Source organism: Mauremys reevesii, linkage group 7 (genome assembly GCF_016161935.1).
Source record: "Mauremys reevesii isolate NIE-2019 linkage group 7, ASM1616193v1, whole genome shotgun sequence".
Taxonomy (NCBI): domain Eukaryota; kingdom Metazoa; phylum Chordata; order Testudines; family Geoemydidae; genus Mauremys; species Mauremys reevesii.
Genome location: NC_052629.1, coordinates 83,152,408 through 83,172,928, shown reverse-complemented (window position 1 = coordinate 83,172,928; position 20,521 = coordinate 83,152,408). Strand labels below are relative to the sequence as shown.

Here is a 20,521-nt window from a genome sequence, read left to right as displayed (position 1 = left end):
ACTTAGTTTGCTGACTGGGAAGGGGAAAGAGAAAGGACCACTGTCATTTAAAAAAACGGTTTGACAGAATGAACTGTTTTCAATCTGTGCTACAGATAGACTTAATTCTTTGGGTTTATATTGCTCATTCTTTCATTCACTTTTACCATTTGTCATTAGTTTACTTAAGCTTTTATCTCCACTTGGAGAATAAAAATGAACCAGCCTGTTTCACTCTTCACTTTACTCATGAGTGCTCGTGCACATCAAAATGCGACAGTATCTTGGGTTTAAAACGTTGCTGGGTAATATTTTTGTTTGTTTGTTTCAAAAAAAGTTTTTATTTTAATTAAAATAAACAAATTAATGGAAACATTACTATTCATCTTAGGCTTTACAAAATATTAATTTTACAAAAGTAAATTGTGCACTTGATTTTACTTGACAATGTCCTCTGAATTATTTGCAGTTATTACCCTGGTTATTATTAAAGGGTGGATACTGAAGAGGAGTGTTTTAGTTTTAAAACTTTTAGCTGCACAGGTTAGTAGCATACATATTCATTGTTAGGTCTGTTGCCATTATTTCCCAAAGGTGGGATACAGTAGACTGTTTTAATTATGTGTTCCACATTAGTAGTGAGCATCTCTTTGAAGCCACAGCATAGCTACAGAGGTGTGCCCTCCTACTCCCTTATGTCTGAGTAGTCTGGGAGTCATCATGCAGCTGAACACTCCTGCGGACCATCAGTTTCAGACTGGAAAGGAAAGATAACACTAGTGTGTCATGTGAACTGGCTGGCTACTGACTTGTCATTTGTTTAATATCTCTTTGCTTAAATGGATAGAAAGCTGAAACATGGTCAGGCTATGCTGAACCATAATGACAATGTCTACTGGAAACTTGGTATGACCATTAGAGGATTGTCTTTTGTGTCACTGATCCAATGGGACTCCTCTGCCAAGCTTTCATTCAAACTACAGTGTGGGGAACAGGGGTACTGCTTTGATGATGATAACTTTTAACTGTACAAAAGTATATAAGGATCTAGTTTTTAAGTCTGTCTGGTATAATTCAATTACAGTTATTTAGATGTTTTGTAGGTTTAGTGATTCTGTACACCCATGTGCACATATATCTTTTCCTTATGGTTCATGATACAGTGTCTCACACTAGTTTCCTGCACTAAATATATATTTCTTGTAGGGCTCTCGATTAATCGCAGTTAGCTCATGCAATTAACTTAAAAAAATAATCACAATTAAAAAAATTAATCATGATTAATCGCAGTTTTAATCTCACTGTTAAACAATAGAATACTAATAAATTTTAATTAACTATTTTGGATGTTTTTCTACATTTTCATATATATATGATATTCTGTGTTATAATCAAAATCAGTCTATTATGTTTGATTAAAAATATTTGTAAAAATGACAAAAGAAATAGTATTTCAGTTCACCTCATACAAGTAATGTAGTGCAATCTTTGTCGTGAAAGTGAAATTTACAAATGTAGATTTTTTTTGTTGTTGTTACATAACTGCACTCAAAAACAAAACAGTGTAAAACTTCAGCGCCTACAAGTCCACTCAGTCCTACTTCTTGGTCAGCCAGTTGCCAAGACAAACAAGTTTGTTTACATTTACAGGAGATAATGCTGCCCTCTTCTTATTTACAGTGTTACCATAAAGTGAGAACAGGCATTTGCGTGGCACTTTCGTAGCTGGCATTGCCAGGTATTTTATGTGCCAGATATGCTAAACATTTGTATTCCCCTTCTTGCTTTAGCCACGATTCCAGAGGACATGCTTCCATGCTGATGATGCTTGTTTAAAAATGCATAAATTAAATTTGTGACTGAACTCTTTGGGAGAGAATTGTATGTCTATTGCTCTGTTTTACCCGCATTCTGCCACATATTTCATGTTATAGTAGTCTCGGATGATGACCCAGCACACTTTCACTGCAGATTTCACAAAACAGAAAGAAAGTACCAATATGAGATTTCTAAAGATACCTACAACACTCGACCCAAGGTTTAAGAATCTGAAGTGCCTTCCAAACTCTGAAAGGGACAAGGTGTAGAGCATGCTTTCAGAAGTCTTAAAGAGCCACACTCCAGTGCAGAAACTACAGAACCCGAACCACCAAAAAAGAAAATCAGCCTTCTGCTGGTGGAATCTGACTCAGATAATGAAAATGAATGTGCGTCGGTCCACACTGCTTTGGATTATTATCGAGCAGAACCCGTCATTAGCATGGACACATGTTCTCTGGAATGGTGGTTGAAGCATGACGGGACATACGAATCTTTATTGTATCTGGCACGTAAATATCCTGTGATGCCGGCTACAACAGTGCCATGCCAACGCCTGTTCTCACTTTCAGGTGACATTGTAAAGAAGATGTGGCAGCATTATCTCCTGCAAATGTAAACAAACTTGTTTGTCTGAGCGATTGGCTGAACAAGAAGTAGGACTGAATGGACTTGCAGGCTCAAAAATTTTACACTGTCATATTTTGAATGACCTTTTTTTGTACATAATTCTACATTTGTAAGTTCAAGAGATTGCACTACAGTACTTGTATTAGGTGAATTGAAAAATACTATTTCTTTTTTTTAAAGTGAAAATATTTGTAATAAAAAATAAATATAAAGTGAGCACTGTACACTTTGTATTCTGTGTTGTAAATTAAATCAATATATTTGAAAATGTAGAAAACATCAAAAATATTTAAATGGTATTCTATTATTGTTTAACAGTGCGATTAATTGTGCGATTAATCATGATTAATTTTTTTTATTGCACAATTAATCATGATTAGGGTTGTCAAGCAATTATAAAAATTAATTTCTTGTTAGTATCACTTTTGTGAATCTTAGTCCTGAAGTTTGTAGATTTGGGGATGGGGGGAAACACTGTTATAAAACATATTATGGATCATAAGTTTAGGTACCAATCAAAGGAAAGTGGCCTAAGTGAGTCCTAAGTAGGACAACCCTCCAACTTTATGTAGTCTTTGTTGCTTCCTCTGTGGTACCTTTATTAGTATAAGCTCTTCAGTCCAGATATGATAATTTAAGAAGAAACTTGAGAACATTTCTCCACACATAAATGTATAGATTTATTTTGAACTTAATCACTTAAGCTAACTCCCTTGGGCGCATATGAAAATCCCAGCCTCAGTTTACAAATTTCCACTCTTGTTGTGAATTCTATTCCCAAGTGTTCCAACCACTGTTTGTTTAACCTTAGACAAGTCGCTTAGAACAAAACTTTCAGTTGTAGATCCTTGTCACATCAGAAATCAGGCACAAGCTGTCTCACATTGAGTGCCCTTAAATCAATGCACACAACGTTCACAGATTCATAAATTTTTAAGGCTAGAAGGCACCATTATAATTTCTAGTCAGACCTCTTGCATGACACAGGTCACAACTTCACCAAGTGGTTCTTACATCAAGCCCATGATTTCTGGTGGAGCTAGAGCATCTCTCTAAAATTAGTGACTATTTTCTGAAAATGTGCTTGTTAGCTTTGAGCTTCAGTTTCCCCCTACTTCGCAGGATTTTGAGGCTTGAAAATTTCTTTATTATTAAAGGTTTAAGTGAGTACCTATATACACAAAAAATAAAAAACTACTACAGATTTCTCATTCTGTCTCCATTATGCACATCTCCATATTCATGTGAACATTAAATCTTAATATGTCAATAATCAGCTCAATCCAAGTATAAGCTATATTTGCTAAAATATCATTGTTTACATTCGTTCCAGGACTTCTGAAAAAGTAAATAGCACCCCCCCCCTCTTTTTTTTGGTCTCTTGTTGAGTAATCATCATGTTTAAAAACCAGCTACTTGGATATATGTAAGTTTGAGAGAGAGAGAATGATTATTTCCCAAACATGAGTGCTCTAACATTAAGTGTTGAAGATATCTATGGGCTCACACATGGAAAACTCTCTATTGGAACTGATTATTATATGTTTAAATTCTTAGGATAATTCAAAGAATTGTTCCTGTACTCCATTAGTATTTTGTAATGGGACACTTCAGTTTAAAAAATATATATATATTTTCCCATGGGGAAGGTAATCAAGTCCCTTTATGCTCATGAATGTCCAAAGATGTGTAAGAGGAGTGCCCTGTTGTCCACACCATGTTATTAGATATTAATAGGTTTTGCAAATTATCTCACTTTCTAGCATTTCAGCCGGGTTTGTAACCGCCTTTAATTGGGTTTATAAATATTTCCTGTGTTATTTGAAGGATTATTTCTCCTTTCCCTAAAGGATTCCTTCAGCACCTTTCTTATATGCAACAGATATTATGCCTCACCAACAGTGGATTGCTCCTGTCCAGGCTATTTTGTAACACTCCTGTGTGTGTTCTTACTTTCCTTCACTCATGTGTGCTGTCGTTTCCGTTTAGAAAAGTACAGAATACAACCCTGTAGCGTAATGGCAATAATACAATTCTATAATTGTAATTTAATGTTGTTGGCTTGGTTATTAAATAAGCAGACAGCTGTTTTCATCACCAGCTGGTGTTTGAGTGGTCGTAGTCTGTATTCTCAGGTACAGTACATTACAGTAATCCCATCTGACGGTGTTAAAGGCATGAGATCTGCATCTGGTAAAGCACACAAACTAGCCAAGTCAAAGTTCCTCTGAGCCAGTGGCTCTTTGGGCTAATATGATTAAGAGACATCAGTTTCACAGCCAGCAGTACACAAGGGAGTGGTGCAGCCAGCATCACGTCTGACTGCTTTTGACTGTCCTAACCAAATGGATCAGATATGTACATAGGAAAAAAAGTTTTGGCTACTTTATTACCTGGTCATCCAGAAGCAGCAGATAGCATAAGATGTCCCTTACAAAGTTATAAATCAGAGTATTAAAAAGTGGGTAAATTCCCTCACGTGTGGGTCAGGCATTACCTCATTTATTATTTTTAAAGTCAGTCAAAACAACAGAGCTTTATTTGATTGCCGTTCGGTTTCTCTACTTCCTTCTTTCTTTTTTACAGCTGCTGCCCGTTATGAAGAAGGAGAGTCTGAAGCAGAGAGCATCACTTCCTTTATGGATACTTCTAACCCTCTTTATCAGCTTTATGATACGGTTAGAAACTGCCGAAATAACCAGGGTCAGCTTATATCAGAACCCTTTTTCCATTTGCCTTCCAAGAAAAAATATCCAGATTATTATCAGCAAATCAAAATGCCTGTTTCATTGAAGCAAATCAGGTAAGAAAATATGGCGTATAAACTATATTTGCTGGGCTTGATCACATTGAAGAGCTTCTTTCATTTCTGAAATATTATACCGGGAACTAATTCTTGTTTTATATTTATATAGATATGATATGATATAGATATAGATCCGTACGGTTACTATATGTTACTGTGTGTTACGTGGATTAGTTCTGCAACTGCTGTCATAGATTAAGTAGTTCAAAGAATTCCATGTATTTTGCCTTTCAACTGATCTACATCCATCTTCGGACCTTCCTTTGTAGATGCCTTCTGTTTGTATTTTTTCATTTGTTTTAATTGAAATTAAGGTGTAGGACTCAGAGTCCTGAAGGTTGAGATATCTTTTTACCAAACAGGTGCAGAATGGCTAGTAATAGAACAAGCTTCCACACAACACCTATATTGTTGTTTGTCTTGGACCTTGTGAGACACTTGTATAGGAGCAAGAAGATGGTTTTATCTCTGGTCATTCTGTCTTTGTCCCTCTGCTTAGACAACCACCAAGGTGTAAATTGTTACATTCTTTGGTGTAATAATACGTAATGACTTCAAAGGAGTTACTTTGCTTGTAATTTATTGTAACTGAGATCTCAATCTGGCCCATGGTTCTTTTTGCTGTACAATATCTTCATTTTTTCATATTTTATTTATACACACACACACACACACACACACGTATTATACTGTTGCAGCAATTACATTGCTTATGGAAGTAATTAATGCACCTTGGTGCTGTGTAAATATTTTTTTAATTCAAACTGGAGGGAAGGGCCTGAAATTCACGTACGCTGTGTATAGCAAAAGTGAATTTTCATATTTGCTTTATCTTGTTCACTGACAGGTGAAATGTATTTATCTGTCTGCTGCACCTTGGTTAAATCTTGGATTATATTCAGTCAACACTTAAATTAACATGTAATCTTTGCATATTTGTATGCACAAAAATCTTCCAAAGGCACATGTGCATACTTAAATGTGTATGTATGAGTTTAACTATATAAAGACTTGCAGAGTTAAACACTGGAATAAATTGCCTAGGGAGGTTGTGGAATCTCCGTCATTAGAGATTTTTAAGAGCAGGTTAGACAAAAACCTGTCAGTGATGGTCTAGGTAATACTCAGTCCTGTCATAAGTGCAGAGAACTGGACCAGAAGACCTCTTGAGGTCCCTTCCAGTCCTACAATCCTATAGGGAAAGTAAAGCAGATTGGGTCCTAACAATACTTCTTTACATCTTCAGAGTTCTCTGTATTTGTTAATTAATTTTGTGAGGTACTTATGTAAATAGTATCTCTTCAATTCCACAGATAGGGGAAAAGGAGACGGAAAGGTTAAATGCCACAGAAGATAGAAGTCAGTGGCCAGCAAAGTGTGGTACTCCTGGCTCCCAGCTCAGTCAGCTAGACCAGTGACTCTCAACCTTTTCAGACTACTATACCCCTTTCAGGAGTCTGATTAGAGTTGCCTACCACTAAGTTTCATCTCACTTAAAAACGACCACTTACAAAATCAGACATAAAAATACAAAAGTGTCACAGCACATTACTACTGAAAAATTGTTTACTTTCTCATTTTTACCATATAATTGGGATATAAATATTGTACTTACATTTCAGTGTATAGTATATCGAACAGTATAAACAAGTAATTGTCTGTATGAAATTTTAGTTTGTAGTGACTTTGCTAGTGCTTTTTATATAGCCTGTTGTAAAGCTAGGTAAATGTCTAGATGAGTTGATGTACCCCCTGGAAGACCTCTACATACTGCGAAGGGTACGTGAACCCCTGGTTGAGAAGCACTGAGCTAGACCATATTGCCAGAGGGGGCCCTGAGGGTCCATGAAGCTTGTGGCCATCCTCACGTTCTCCCTTTTCCATCCTCAGGTCCCCAAATTTTGGGGGGCATTATAAATGTTAAGGCTAATTTCAAGTTCTCTCTGAAATGGAAAAAAAACCCTGTAGCCTTGAAAGCCTAAAGCCGATTACTAGTGGAGAGAATTGGTCATAGTGAGTGTCCGTTTAAAAGAAACAGTTATTTACATTTTACCCAGCCCAGTCACTCCCGACGATGGTTTTATAAGCCTGTGAAACAGTCTTTTGAGCCTACAGTGGATTCATGATCATGTTTGAATGTGGGAAATAGTGTTCTTCTTCGAGTGATTGCTCCTATGCATTCCAGTTAGGTGTGCGCGCCGCACGTGCACGGCTCTCCGGAACATTTTTACCCTAGCAACTCCGGCGGGCCGGCTGGGCCCCCCCTGGAGTGGCACCGCTATGGCGCCGAATATATACCCCAGCTGGCCCATCCGCTCCTCAGTTCCTTCTTACCGCCCGTGACGGCCAGTTGGAACAGTGGAGTGCTCTCTCACCTCCAGAGCCCTAGCGTTTCTCCATCTTTTCAGTGTATATAGTTGGTTAACTTAGTTTAGTTGTTAGATTAGTTGATTAAGTTTAGTAGTTATAGTATAGTAAGGGAATTAGGGGGGGTTAGCCCCTCTTCTTCCACAACCGGTGCGGGCTCATGCCCAAGGCACCGGGGTTCAAGCCCTGCGCGGCTTGCCAGCGGCACATGCCCATTGGCGACCCGCACGACTCCTGCCTGCGCTGCCTCGGGGAATCTCACAGGACAGATAAGTGCCCGATTTGCATGGTGTTTAAGCCGCGCACGAGAAAGGAGCGAGACTCTCGCCTCAAACAGCTCCTTACGGAGTCGGCACTTCAACCTCCCGCTCCGTCCTCGGCGGCACCGATACCGTCCTCGGCGCGCAGCGCACCAGCGGCACTGAGCCGTCCCGGTACCGACGCAGCTAAAGGGTTGCAGACGGCACCAAAGTCCCGGCACCGTTCGCTCTCCCCACAGAGGAAGCGGAAGACTCGGCTCCTAAGCCTCCAACTTTGGGACAGCTTACCCAGCTATCATCGGCACCTCGAGCACCGGCTGCGGTAGTGCACAAGCCGTGCACGGTTCCGTTGACTCCGGCACCTCAAGAGCCGTCGAGTCCGGTACCTCCCTGCTCCCCGGTGCAGACCGCGGTCGAGCTGCATCTCCCGTCCACGCCTGAGACATTTGCGACGGCGAGAGAGCTTATTGAGCTCGCAGAGGCACCGAGCCTCCGGACCCCAGCACCACCGGTGCGGGCTGTTCAGTCAGTGGGCAAGCCGGCAATGATGCGGCCCCCGACCCCCGACAGACGGGATGGACGGCGCTCCAAGTCTCGGATCCGGTCCCGATCCAGGAAACGGTCGGCGTCTCGTTGATCCCGATCCCGGCACCGATCTCCGTCTCGGTACCGCTCCCCGTCCCGGCACCGGTCGCAGTCCCGGTACCGCTCAGTATCGCGGTACCGGTTGCACTCCCGGCGACGCTCACGGTCCCGGTCACCGGACCCACGGTACCGTCGGAGATCCGGCTCCCGGTACCGATCTCGACATCGCGACTCCCGAAGCCGCTCTCGTCAGAGACGATCGAGATCGCGCTCAGGCTCCCGGTACCGAAGTGGTCGACGGTCCAGATCTCCATCCTGGCACTGTGACGGTTGGCACCGATCCTCGGCACCGTCCGGGGACAAGCTGCCTCCTTCCACGGCGCACTCCATCAGCGCCTCTGCCCCCCCGTGGCCTTCGCGTCAGCCATCCGTCGCCTCCCAGGCGGGCAGCGGGACAGATCTCCAGGCTACAACCCAGAGCCAGGACCTTGGACCTCAGCAGTGGGGTTTTTGGGTCCCCTGGGCCTACCATGAGCCCCAAGGACCCCCTTTCCCCAGCGCCCAGCGGGTGCTGAACACAGGGTGCCAGAGGCCACGGTGAGCAGGCCTCCCCCAACACCACCGGGGGAGACCCTGTCGCCGTCAGGTCCCGCATTGCCTCCGGGACACGATTCAGCTTCCCAAGCCCCGGAGCAACCACCGGCAGAGGTAGTGGTACAGACTCTGTTTTCGTCTTCCTCACCGGATGAGGCGGTGGCGGGTGCCGCTACAGCAGACCCTCCCCCAATTGACCTGCGGGCCCACAAGGACCTTCTTTGCAGGGTGGCGAGAGCTATTGACCTCCCGGTGGCGGAGGTCCCGGAAGACGAAGACCCGGTGACCAACGTCATCGGCGCTGAGGCCCCGATGCGGTTGGCCCTCCCGTTTATCAAGACAATACAGAAAAATGCCACTACCATCTGGCAGTCGCCGGCGTCCGTCCCCCCTACTGCAAGGGGCGTTGAACGAAAATACTCGGTCCCCCCCACGGGATACGAGTATCTGTACACCCACCCCGCTCCACACTCACTCGTCGTGCAGTCTGTTAATGACCGTGAGAGGCACGGACAGCCAGCCCCAGCGCCAAAGTCGAAGGACGCCAGGCGCATGGACTTGTTGGGCCGGAAGGTGTATTCGGCGGGGCGTCTCCAGCTGCGAATTACAAACCAGCTGGCCCTCCTAGCTCGGTACACCTTTGACATTTTCGTGTCCCTCACTAAATATTCGGAGCTGATCCCGACGGCTTCCCGGCAAGAGTTCTCGGCTCTGGTCGAAGAGGGCAGAAAAGCCTCCCGGTCCTCCATCCAGGCTGCTATGGATTCGGAGGACTCAGGGGCCAGAACTTTGGCCTCTCGAGTGACTATGCGGCGCATCTCCTGGCTGCAGTCCTCCACCTTGCCGCCGGAAGTGCAGTATACCCTGCAGGATCTGCCATTTGAGACTCATGGCCTGTTCTCGGAGAAAACGGACTCCAGGATACAGACCCTGAAAGACGGTCGTATAGCTATCTGCACTCTGGGTGTGCACACGCCAGCTACCCAGAGGCGCTCTTTCCGGCAGCAACAACCGTACCGGCCTTTTACCCAGGCCAGGTCAAGGCCCTATAATAGTTGGCGGAACGGCCTAAACCGCCGTAGGCCATCCGGCAGCAGGCGCAACCAGGCCCAGGCGTCGTCCAAGGGCCCAAGCAGCAGTTTTGACGGGACGCCCGAGGACGGCCCATCAGACTCTTTCCAGGATCCAACCCCTTTGTTTTGCAACTGCTTTTTCCGCTTCCTCCCGGCGTGGTCCCAAATAACTTCGGACAGCTGGGTACTCCGTACTATTCAGCATGGTTACCGCCTTCAGTTTATTTCGCCCCCTCCTTCCCACCCACCTTCCCCGTCCCTCTTCAGGGACCCCTCTCACGAGCAATGCCTCTTACAAGAGGTTGAGGCGCTGTTGAGTTTGGGTGCCATAGAGGAGGTGCCACAAGACAGGTGGGGCAGGGGATTCTATTCCCGTTATTTCCTCATCCCCAAGGCGAAAGGAGGCCTCAGACCCATACTGGACCTCCGGGAGCTCAACAAGTACATGGTCAAGCTCAAATTTCACATGGTAACCCTGGGGACCATCATTCCCTCCCTGGATCCGGGAGACTGGTTTGCCGCCCTCGATATGAAGGACGTGTACTTCCATATCGCGATCTACCCTCCCCATCGACGCTATCTACGTTTCATGGTCAACAGTGCGCACTACCAGTTTGCGGTACTACCCTTCGGCCTATCCACCGCGCCGAGGGTCTTTACCAAGTGCATGGCGGTAGTTGCTGCAGACCTCCGCCGTCGTCGAGTTCACGTCTACCTTTACCTTTATCTCGACGACTGGCTGGTTTGCGGGCCATCCCAACAATTGGTAGCAGACCAAATTTCCCAGATACTATCCCTGTTTCGGGTACTGGGCCTTCTCTTCAATGCCGAGAAATCCTCACTGACTCCATCGCAGAGAGTGGAATTTATCGGAGCGGTCCTCGACTCCACGGTGGCCAGGGCCTGCCTCCCTCGAACTCGGCACCAGACAATGGTCTCCATCATTCGAGACCTGCACGCTTTTCCCACTATGACAGTTCGGTCCTGCCTACGCCTCCTGGGCCACATGGCATCGTGCACGTTTGTCACCGCCTACGCGAGGCTGCGCCTCCGCCCATTTCAATCCTGGCTGGCGTCGGTATACCGCCCACACCGCGACTCCATAGACAGGGTAGTCACGGTCACGAAGCCTACCCTTGCCTCGCTCAGCTGGTGGCTGGACCCAGAGGTCGTGTGTGCAGGAGTCCCGTTCTGCCATCCTCGTCCGTCCGTGACACTGACAACGGATGCCTCGGCGCTGGGATGGGGGGCTCACCCGGGCGACCTTCACACCCAGGGCCTCTGGTCGCCCCAGGAGCTCTCCCTCCACATCAACGTCCGGGAGCTGCGGGCAATTCGCTTGGCGTGCCACGCCTTCCACGCCCGTCTGCAAGGCCAATGCGTAACGGTGTTCACGGACAACATGACGGCGATGTTCTATGTGAACAAGCAGGGCGGAGCCCGCTCCTCCCCGCTCTGCAAGGAAGCGATGCTCCTGTGGGACTTCTGCGTGACCCACTCAATTCACCTGGAAGCGTCCTTTCTTCCGGGAGTGCAGAACACGCTGGCCGACCATCTCAGCAAGTCGTTCCTCTCCCACGAGTGGCCCCTCCGTCCGGATGTCGTGCACACAATCTTCCGGAGGTGGGGGTTTCCCCGGATAGACCTATTCGCCTCCAAGGACAACAGGAAGTGCCACCTGTTTTGCTCGTACTAGGGTCGCTCGCCAGGCTCCCTGTCGGACGCATTCCTGTACGGATCACCTCCTCTACGCCTTCCCTCCATTCCCGCTCGTGCACCGAGTGCTACTAAAGCTTCAGAGGGACAGAGCCCACGTCATACTCGTAGCTCCGGCCTGGCCGAGACAGCACTGATACACCCTGCTGCTTGAGCTCTCTGTTCGGGATCCCATTCCCCTTCCGTTATGGCCGGACCTCATCACTCAGGACTTCGGCAGACTCCGCCATCCGAACCTGCAGTCCCTCCATCTTACAGCTTGGTACCTGCGTGGTTGACCCACGCAGAGAGGGACTGTTCGGCGGCAGTACAACAAGTCCTGCTAGAGAGCAGAAAGCCTTCCACTCGCTCCACCTACCTTGCGAAGTGGAAGCGATTCGCGCTCTGGTGTGATCAACGGGGCCTCAATCCATTCGTAGTCCTTATCCCTACCATCCTGGACTACCTCTGGTACCTTAAGGAGCAAGGTCTTGCGGTCTCCTCCTTGAAGGTGCACCTGGCAGCCGTGTCCGCCTTTCGCCCATCCATGGGAGGTCGGTCCATCTTCTCCAACCCGATGGTTTCCCACTTCCTTAAAGGCCTGGACCGGTTGTACCCGCCGATACGACGTCCTACCCCGGCCTGGGATTTGAACCTGGTTCTGGCCAGGCTTATGGGACCGCCCTTTGAGCCTCTGGCCACGTGCTCTCTGCTCTACCTCTCCTGGAAGACAGCCTTCCTCGTCGCAATTACATCAGCAAGACGAGTCTCTGAGCTCCGTGCTTTAACGGTTGGTCCACCATACACTGTCTTCCATGCAGACAAGGTGCAGCTTCGACCACACCCGGCCTTCCTCCCTAAGGTAGTGTCGGCCTTTCACCTTAATCAGGAGATCTTCCTCCCGGTCTTCTTCCCGAAGCCGCACACCTCACCTCGGGAGCAACAGCTGCACACCCTGGACGTCCGTAGGGCCCTTGCCTTTTACATCGAGCGGCGTTCCGGCGCTCGACCCAGCTGTTTGTAGCAGTCGCCGACCGCATGAAAGGCGAGCCGGTCTCCTCCCAGCGGATCTCCTCCTGGGTAACGGCATGTATTCGGACATGCTACGAGCTTGCTCGCGTGCCACCATGCCGCCTCACTGCTCACTCGACGAGAGCGCATGCCTCGTCGGCCACCTTCCTGGCCCATGTCCCCATCCAGGACATCTGTAGAGCGGCCACCTGGTCTTCTGTCCACACCTTCGCCTCCCACTACGCGTTGGTGCAACAGTCCAGAGACGATGCGGCCTTCGGCTCTGCAGTCTTACACTCTGCCACGTCTCACTCCTACCCCACCGCCTAGGTAAGGCTTGGGAATCACCTAACTGGAATGCATAGGAGCAATCACTCGAAGAAGAAAAGACGGTTACTCACCGTAGTAACTGTTGTTCTTCGAGATGTGTTGTTCCTATCCATTCCAGACCCGCCCTCCTTCCCCACTGTCGGAGTAGCCGGCAAGAAGGAACTGAGGAGCGGACGGGCCGGCTGGGGTATATATTCGGCACCATAGCGGCGCCACTCCAGGGGGCGCCCAGCCGGCCCGTCGGAGTTGCTAGGGTAAAAATGTTCCGGAGAGCCGTGCACGCGCGGCACACACACCTAACTGGAATGGATAGGAGCAACACATCTCGAAGAACAACAGTTACTACGGTGAGTAACCGTCTTTTACTTGTGGTGCTGCTGATGGCATTAGTCCTCTGACAGCAAGTTCCCTCCCAGCTAGCTGCCAGCAACAGAACTGGCTCATCTGGAAAAAGAGTCCTGGCACAGTATATTGAGAGAGATGGTATCGTCTAATGGACTTGAGAACACACTGAGCAGAGAAGAAGACAGAAAGAAAGGTGGGAGCAAAGCAAACAGAACAGAAGAAGGATGAGAGGAGTAGAAGAGAGTGTAGTTTGGAAGAGAGCAAGTATGACTAACAGAGGATAAAGCGAGCATGAAAGAGAGAATAAGTGTAAGGGGATGCATCTTATCTGAGAGAGTACAGAAGAAAGAAACAGTAGATAGTATGGAGATTGATTGCATTCGGCATAGAAGGAAAGAAAGGGGATAAATAGGGGCTGGAAGAAAGGGAATCAGAAAAAACACAAATTACATCTGCTGTGATAAAATAGCTAACTCATACTCATTTTTATAGAATATACCTGGCAGACATTGGTTTCTGTAAGTTTGGTAAAGGCCGATGGATGAGGTAGTTATTCCGAGAATTTAAGTTAATATTGCTGGCTACTCTGGATTCTGTAGTCAAATAATTGGAGGAACAGACAGGAAATAGTTTAAAATTCACCATAATGTGAACACAGTCACCTGGGAAATGGGGCATACTAGAACTTCAGTTTACTTTAAATAATTGTCCTTTGAATAAAATTTTAAAATGCTGGCAACTATGAAACCAAAGAGAAGCAGATGAGTTCATTTTCTACACAAAAAAAGCTGAAAGTTTGTGAGAATCTTCTAGCCACTACCACTTTTTAATGTATTAAATTGGGAGATGGGGAGGAAAGGGAGTTGCACATGCCCTAAGAATAATCATGCTGCCTCCTCCCTTTCCCCACCCCCCAAAAATCATAAAGCAAATCCGGTGCAGGGTTGTGATAAATTGTGGACAGGAGGCAGTTAAGTTGAAAAATCTGTCTGTCTACCACAAAATGTTACGGCAAAGTTGTAGTATGCTCCTAAATTAAGAATACTTAAAAAATAAACTAATCAACAAAACCCTAGCACCACCACCCCTGGTAAGCAGATATCCCAATTCATATTTTTGTGTGAATGGATAACATCCAAACATTCTATTGCAATGCATATGTACAGGGAGAGTGTTAAGGTTTTCTTGGAAGCTATTAATTCAATTTTTTTGTGATTAGAGTCTCATCCTTCAGATTTACATTAACACAGGACTGTTTGTATATAATGGTATAGTAAATGTTACCAGCTGGTCAAACACATTTTGATCTGTAATTTAAAAGTGAAGTAGTTACAGCAAATAGAGGAATAAAACATGACAGTTCACTTGAATGATGAAGAAAAGGGTGGCATTTAATGGAAACTGATTAGATGATCGTGATGGTCCTTTCTGACCTTAAAGTCTAAGAGGTGTATATAGAGCACGGCACTTTTTTGCAGATTAGATTATAAAATTACAGAAAGAAGTTGCTTGGTGTTTAAATTTCTCAGCCTGTTATGTTTTTAAACTAAATGATCATTTGCTTTGTAAGTTAGAACCGTCTGACAATGTGAATAAGACTGACATCCCTTTTTTAATTCAGTGTATTTAGAAGTCAAACCTTCTAGCTGTTACATTCATTTGTTCATTCTGAAAAATAATGCACTTCTGTGTGTGTTACTCTTCATTTATTTTGGAAATGCAAAAAGTGGAAAAATATACTTTCCTTGAATATTCATGAATACTCTGAAAGAGAAATTACAGTAATTAGTCTTGCTTAAAATGTTTTGTAAATATTCACAGCTTTTTGAGCTTTATAAAGTTTCATTTCCTTTTAGTCAGATTACTAGCAAAGCTTTGCAGATTGTTACACACATTTCTTGTAACATGCTATTAAGTAAAAGTTGTATAACTTATTTTTAATATGTTAGCAAATGTTTCCAGTGCATATTCATACTCTTTTCGTGTGTGTGTGAGATCTTTAATGTGGTATAAAAAAAGAGTTTGGCATTTCAAAAACGACTTAGAATAGTTTGTTCTATTCTTTCGCTTCCTTGGTCACATGTGTTTCCCCAGTGTTGTCAATCTTCTCCAAGAAAAAGAGACAGCATTCTTCTTCCTTGAATTCTTTCACTCAGAGGCGGAGATCAGAACGTGTGGTTCTAAATGTATGTTTTATTGAACAGATTTTGATGTTTAATCCTTCCTTAGCTTTTTGCATTTTCCAAGGATTCTTCACATGGTATGTCTTCAGAATAAGGAAAAATAGGTAATGTGCAATTTGTCCATTAGAATGCTGTTTCCAGGACATACCTAGACAGATTTTCTGTTCGAATGTGGAGCAGGTATCGTTTTGTCCTTAAATTTCACAAATGAAAGAGTGATCAGCTACTGGAAGAACTTGTGCTGGATTGAGTGCTGATTCAGCTCCTTTCGTATTCTAATTATATAGCGGTCCAAAGGAAGGAAGATGTCTTACCAAGGTTAATTTGGGCTCATTGGACTTTAAAGCTGTTCCCAGATTTCAGCAGCAAACTAATCTTTCTCATTGGTTTAAGAGGGAAGGATTTTCAAATGCAGTACATGTTTCCAGTATACCCTTGGGATCTTTTGAGGTTGGATCAGAAGAGACTAAACTTGTTCTTGAACTCATTCTTTGAAATCTTTCCATACCAACACCATCAACCCTGTACTTTAGATTTTTCATGGGTTTTTTTTATGTAAAGGTTAGCATACATAGGGTTTACTGAGTTACAATGGTGCATTGCTGAATAGGGCTATGATTTTGGCCTCACTGTACAAAATAAGCGAATGAAAAGATTCTCTTACCCCAACTTTGCTACTTTGGGTGATATTTAATTTTCTGCTGAAGGCATATCTCATTCTGTAGAGCTGAAAAAGTCATGATACTTAAGTTTTATTAACTTTGAGTAGAATTAGATTACCCTGTGTTGCCTTGTATATGTCTAATGGTGTATTGTCCTTGTTATATTTAAGTGTTCAACAAGGGTGTATGTATGTACGTGCATGCACACATCACATACTTGTCAATAACTTTGTTAGACTTGAATTTAATATATTTTATTATACAAGATCTATCTTTAAAAAAATGCATACTATCTTCATCAATTTTCTAATTAGTTGAAGTAAAAGCATCCTATAGTGTTTGATACTAGACAAATGGAAGAGGCACAAAACTTATATTTTCATGAATATGGAATATTAAATCACCAAGTACATCACATAGAAGAGAACATGAAAAAACATCCTGTACTCTTAGTGACTTGTTTTTAAAACAAACAAACAAAAAATCTTGAAGTAACATGTATAGAATGCATAGTGTCAAATTCTACCCTTTTTACATCCAGGCAAATAGTTGATGTTAATGCAACTGCACAACACCGCAACTCAAGACTGAATTTGGCTCATAATTTAATTTGTACCAAAACCCCCTGGTAGTGGATTTTGATAATCTATAATGGAAGAGAGTGATTCCCTTGCCGTATAGATTGAGGGCAGGGTTGCCAAAAAAAAAAAAAGTCAGTCTACTGCTTATTCCTGAGTATTAAAAGTGAGCTAAAAAAGATTTAAAAGAAATTAACAAGCTATTCAATATCCTAAAGTGTTAATAGAATGTATTGATTTAAAATGATACATTTTAAAGCAAAATGTTAGAAAATAAGTTCCTGTTCCTCTTAATGTTCAGGATCTTGGTTCAGGAGTTTATTTCTCCCCAAGAAATATATCCTGGTAGCACCGAAAGGCCTCCACCAGCTATGGGGCCAATTGTGTAGACTCTGTACAAACATAAATGATGCTCTCTACTTACAGATTAAAAGACATCACATCAGATGGATGTGACAAACAAGCAGGCTGGGAATTGAGGTATGAGGGAGGTGGGATAACAAAAGTAATAGGATATGATCAATTTGTAGCCAATCATTAACAATAGTCACAACTTGCCTGCCTGCCTAGCACAGTTGCCAACTTTCATGCGGTAAGCAATAAGCTACACCAAGCAAAAAGCTAGAAGCCAAAAACTAGCCAATAAACCGCTCACAAGCCAATTAAGCCAAAAATAAGCCCAATTTCTACATTTTTTCCATGGGTTTGGAATGTCTGCTCCCTAGCAGTTTGCAGGTATTGTGTGCTGTTTTGTGGATACCGGTTTTCTGTATGCACTTTAGTTGAGGTGAGTTTTGATGGGGGACTTGATGGAAGATGAAGTTTTTGACTGGCAGTTTTTCCAACACATAAGGGGAAACAGGAGAAAGCAAAAGGTGCTTGCAAGTCAGTGCCATCTGATTGCAATTTGTTTCCAGACATGAAATGACTTGATCTCAGACCAGTTCTTAGTAGTATTTTCATAACAAACTTTACTGCAGTTAGCACTAATCTACACGCTTCTTGCTGGCAATTTTTGCAGAGGCCAAAAATTGACAGCCTGATCCAAGGAGGTGTGGAGCACCACCAGTTCCCGATAATTGCAGCCATTGGCACTTAGCATTTTTCATGTGGCGCTGACTGCTTTGTAGGACCATGCTCACAATGAAAATGGGGATTGAATTATCTTTTTATACTGCAGGTGGTCCTTCCAAACATGTTGGAGCAGTTATAGGGGAAACTTGTACTTCTGCCTCACATGATATATTTATTCTATGTACAAAAAGAGGGCTTGAGTCTCCAGAACTGTCAGTAAGGCACCTTTCCTAATGCTAAATTAACTTTAAAAAACAAAACCCAAACCCTTTATTTGGCATGTCCGGTTGCAATGCTGAGGTATGAAGACACCATCAGAACACATTCCTCCACATCAGAGTTCTTCTGTTATTGACTTGCTTGGAAAAAAAGCATTTGAAATAATTACTTTACAGTGATGAACTGTTGTGAAACAACATAAGTTGTGTCTGTCTTTTCCACAGAACCAAACTGAAGAACCATGAATATGAAACTCTAGACCACTTGGAGTGTGATCTGAACTTAATGTTTGAAAATGCCAAACGCTACAATGTTCCTAATTCCGCCATCTATAAGAGAGTACTGAAAATGCAGCAAGTTATGCAGGTATAAAGAGAAGAGTAAAACAATCAACATAACTATATGTATGAATTTATTTTCTTTAGGTGGTAGTTCTTGGAGCTTTTAAATGTACAGTAGCATATTTGATAGTTTATTAGTGGTTCTGTATGTTCAACAATGCCGTTTTCATGGTTAAGTATCCTGAACATATTTTAATGTTCAGAAGTTCTCAATGCATCCTATACTGGGTCATCTGTCTTTGTCAGGAAATAAATCTGCAAAAATAATGTGCTGAATGGAGAGTGGATCTTCTTAGTTATTTCTCTAAATTATTTTGTTTGCAAGTAGATTAGAATCAAGCTATGAACGTAAGTACAAGAATCTTTAAAATTGACAAATACAATATAGCTAAAATGACTTTAGAGGATGCTAACACACTTCGTGTATCGTTAATTAGAACATTTAACAGAGCAGTTCAAATAGCTGCTAGTCTGAAATAGCATTGGCTGGAATTGATTCTTCAAAATATTTTCATGTCAGTTTTTAATACAATTTTCTTTTGTGCGGACGTCTTTCATTGAATTACAGTCATTGGAAATCTTTTAATGGTGCTTTAATATTTGTGCATCCTACAGCTGTAGTTATGTCTTTCTCAGTGAATCTGATCTGTGCAGCTGTTCAATATTCATTTATTCTGGGAACATTCAGTAACGAGTCTGACACTAGGGATTTGCTCTTTTTCAGGCAAAGAAGAAAGAGCTAGCTAGGAGAGACGACATTGAGGACGGAGACAGTATGATCTCTTCTGCCACATCTGATACTGGAAGTTCAAAAAGGAAAAGGTATGCATTTTTGTTTTCCCTACAGACATCTTTTTGTTGCTACTTTCATTTGTCATATAGAAGAACATTAAAACATCTATGTTTAAGACTTCATATGTGAATTCTAAAACCATGAAACATATCTCATTTATCAGTTATAATTAATTGTTTTATTTTTCCATACTGACATTTTCTCACTAATATGTAAATATATAGCTGGCAAGAATATTTATACTTTAGTTTCTTAAAATGTATGATGCTGACATTTTACATAATTATGTAAAACTATGTGTGTTTCTCACTTAAGTTATAGTATTTTCAGTCCAAATAGTACTCTGTACGTTCTTGTGATTTGTTCTAACATATTATCTGTAACTAACATTATGTTGCTCCTCTTCACTTGTTTTCCTCACCCATGATTCTCCTTTTTACTATTGGTTAGTAATTTCCGAATGAAAAATAAATTGATTTTAAAAATGTATTTTCAGTTTTCACATTTTATTGTTAATCTTAAATCCTGTTGCAAGATATGGGTTTTTAATGGGGAAAACTCCCTGGGATAAGATTACTGGATTTTTTTATCTGATCAGGACAGATCAAGTATAGTTTCACCATGAAAGTTACGGTGGGCCACCTCTCCCTTCCTTCTGATCTCACATTCCCCAAGTACTCTATCAGGAATCATCATGGCCAAGCAGGACATAAATAGACCAAATGTAAGAGAATAGGATGATTATGGCAGGTGGTAGAGTATTAAAAAATTTTTACATAAAACACAACAAAACAAAACACTAGACATAGTGCTCTGAAAGCATTATAAATGCCCACTAAGATCGTAGATTTAAAAATATTGTGTTTGAAAGATAGATGCTAACCCATCCGTTCTTCCTCATAACAGCGAAATTTGGTGGTGTAAACTGAGATTCAGGTCCCTCCATTGTTGCTCCAGCCAGTTATTGTCAACTTTCCAGGTTCTGAGTTTGCTGTTATGCTAGGGGAAGGGACTGGAAAAAAGTGAAACCAGATCAGAGCCATCAAAACAAGAAATTCTTTTATTAGCATGATTATATAATTGTAGCAGCATCCTCCCTGTTTTCTGGATTGCAGTCATCAATCAAAGATAGAAACTTCTCAGCCAAAAGACCAGTAACTGAGCTATATAGGAGGTGG

The 20,521-nt window shown here is 43.2% G+C and overlaps 1 protein-coding gene across 11 annotated transcripts in view; it reads left to right on the top strand.

The window, feature by feature from the left end:
- PBRM1 (polybromo 1) overlaps positions 1 to 20,521 on the top strand; it is an 87,299-nt gene that overhangs the window by 23,007 nt on the left and 43,771 nt on the right. For all 11 annotated transcript variants that reach the window (XM_039482360.1, XM_039482354.1, XM_039482349.1 and 8 more), the window contains 3 exons: positions 5,014 to 5,230; positions 18,434 to 18,575; positions 19,275 to 19,372. In XM_039482360.1, coding sequence (XP_039338294.1) covers positions 5,014 to 5,230; positions 18,434 to 18,575; positions 19,275 to 19,372 — 457 coding nt within the window. The remainder of the gene's footprint in view (positions 1 to 5,013; positions 5,231 to 18,433; positions 18,576 to 19,274; positions 19,373 to 20,521) is intronic.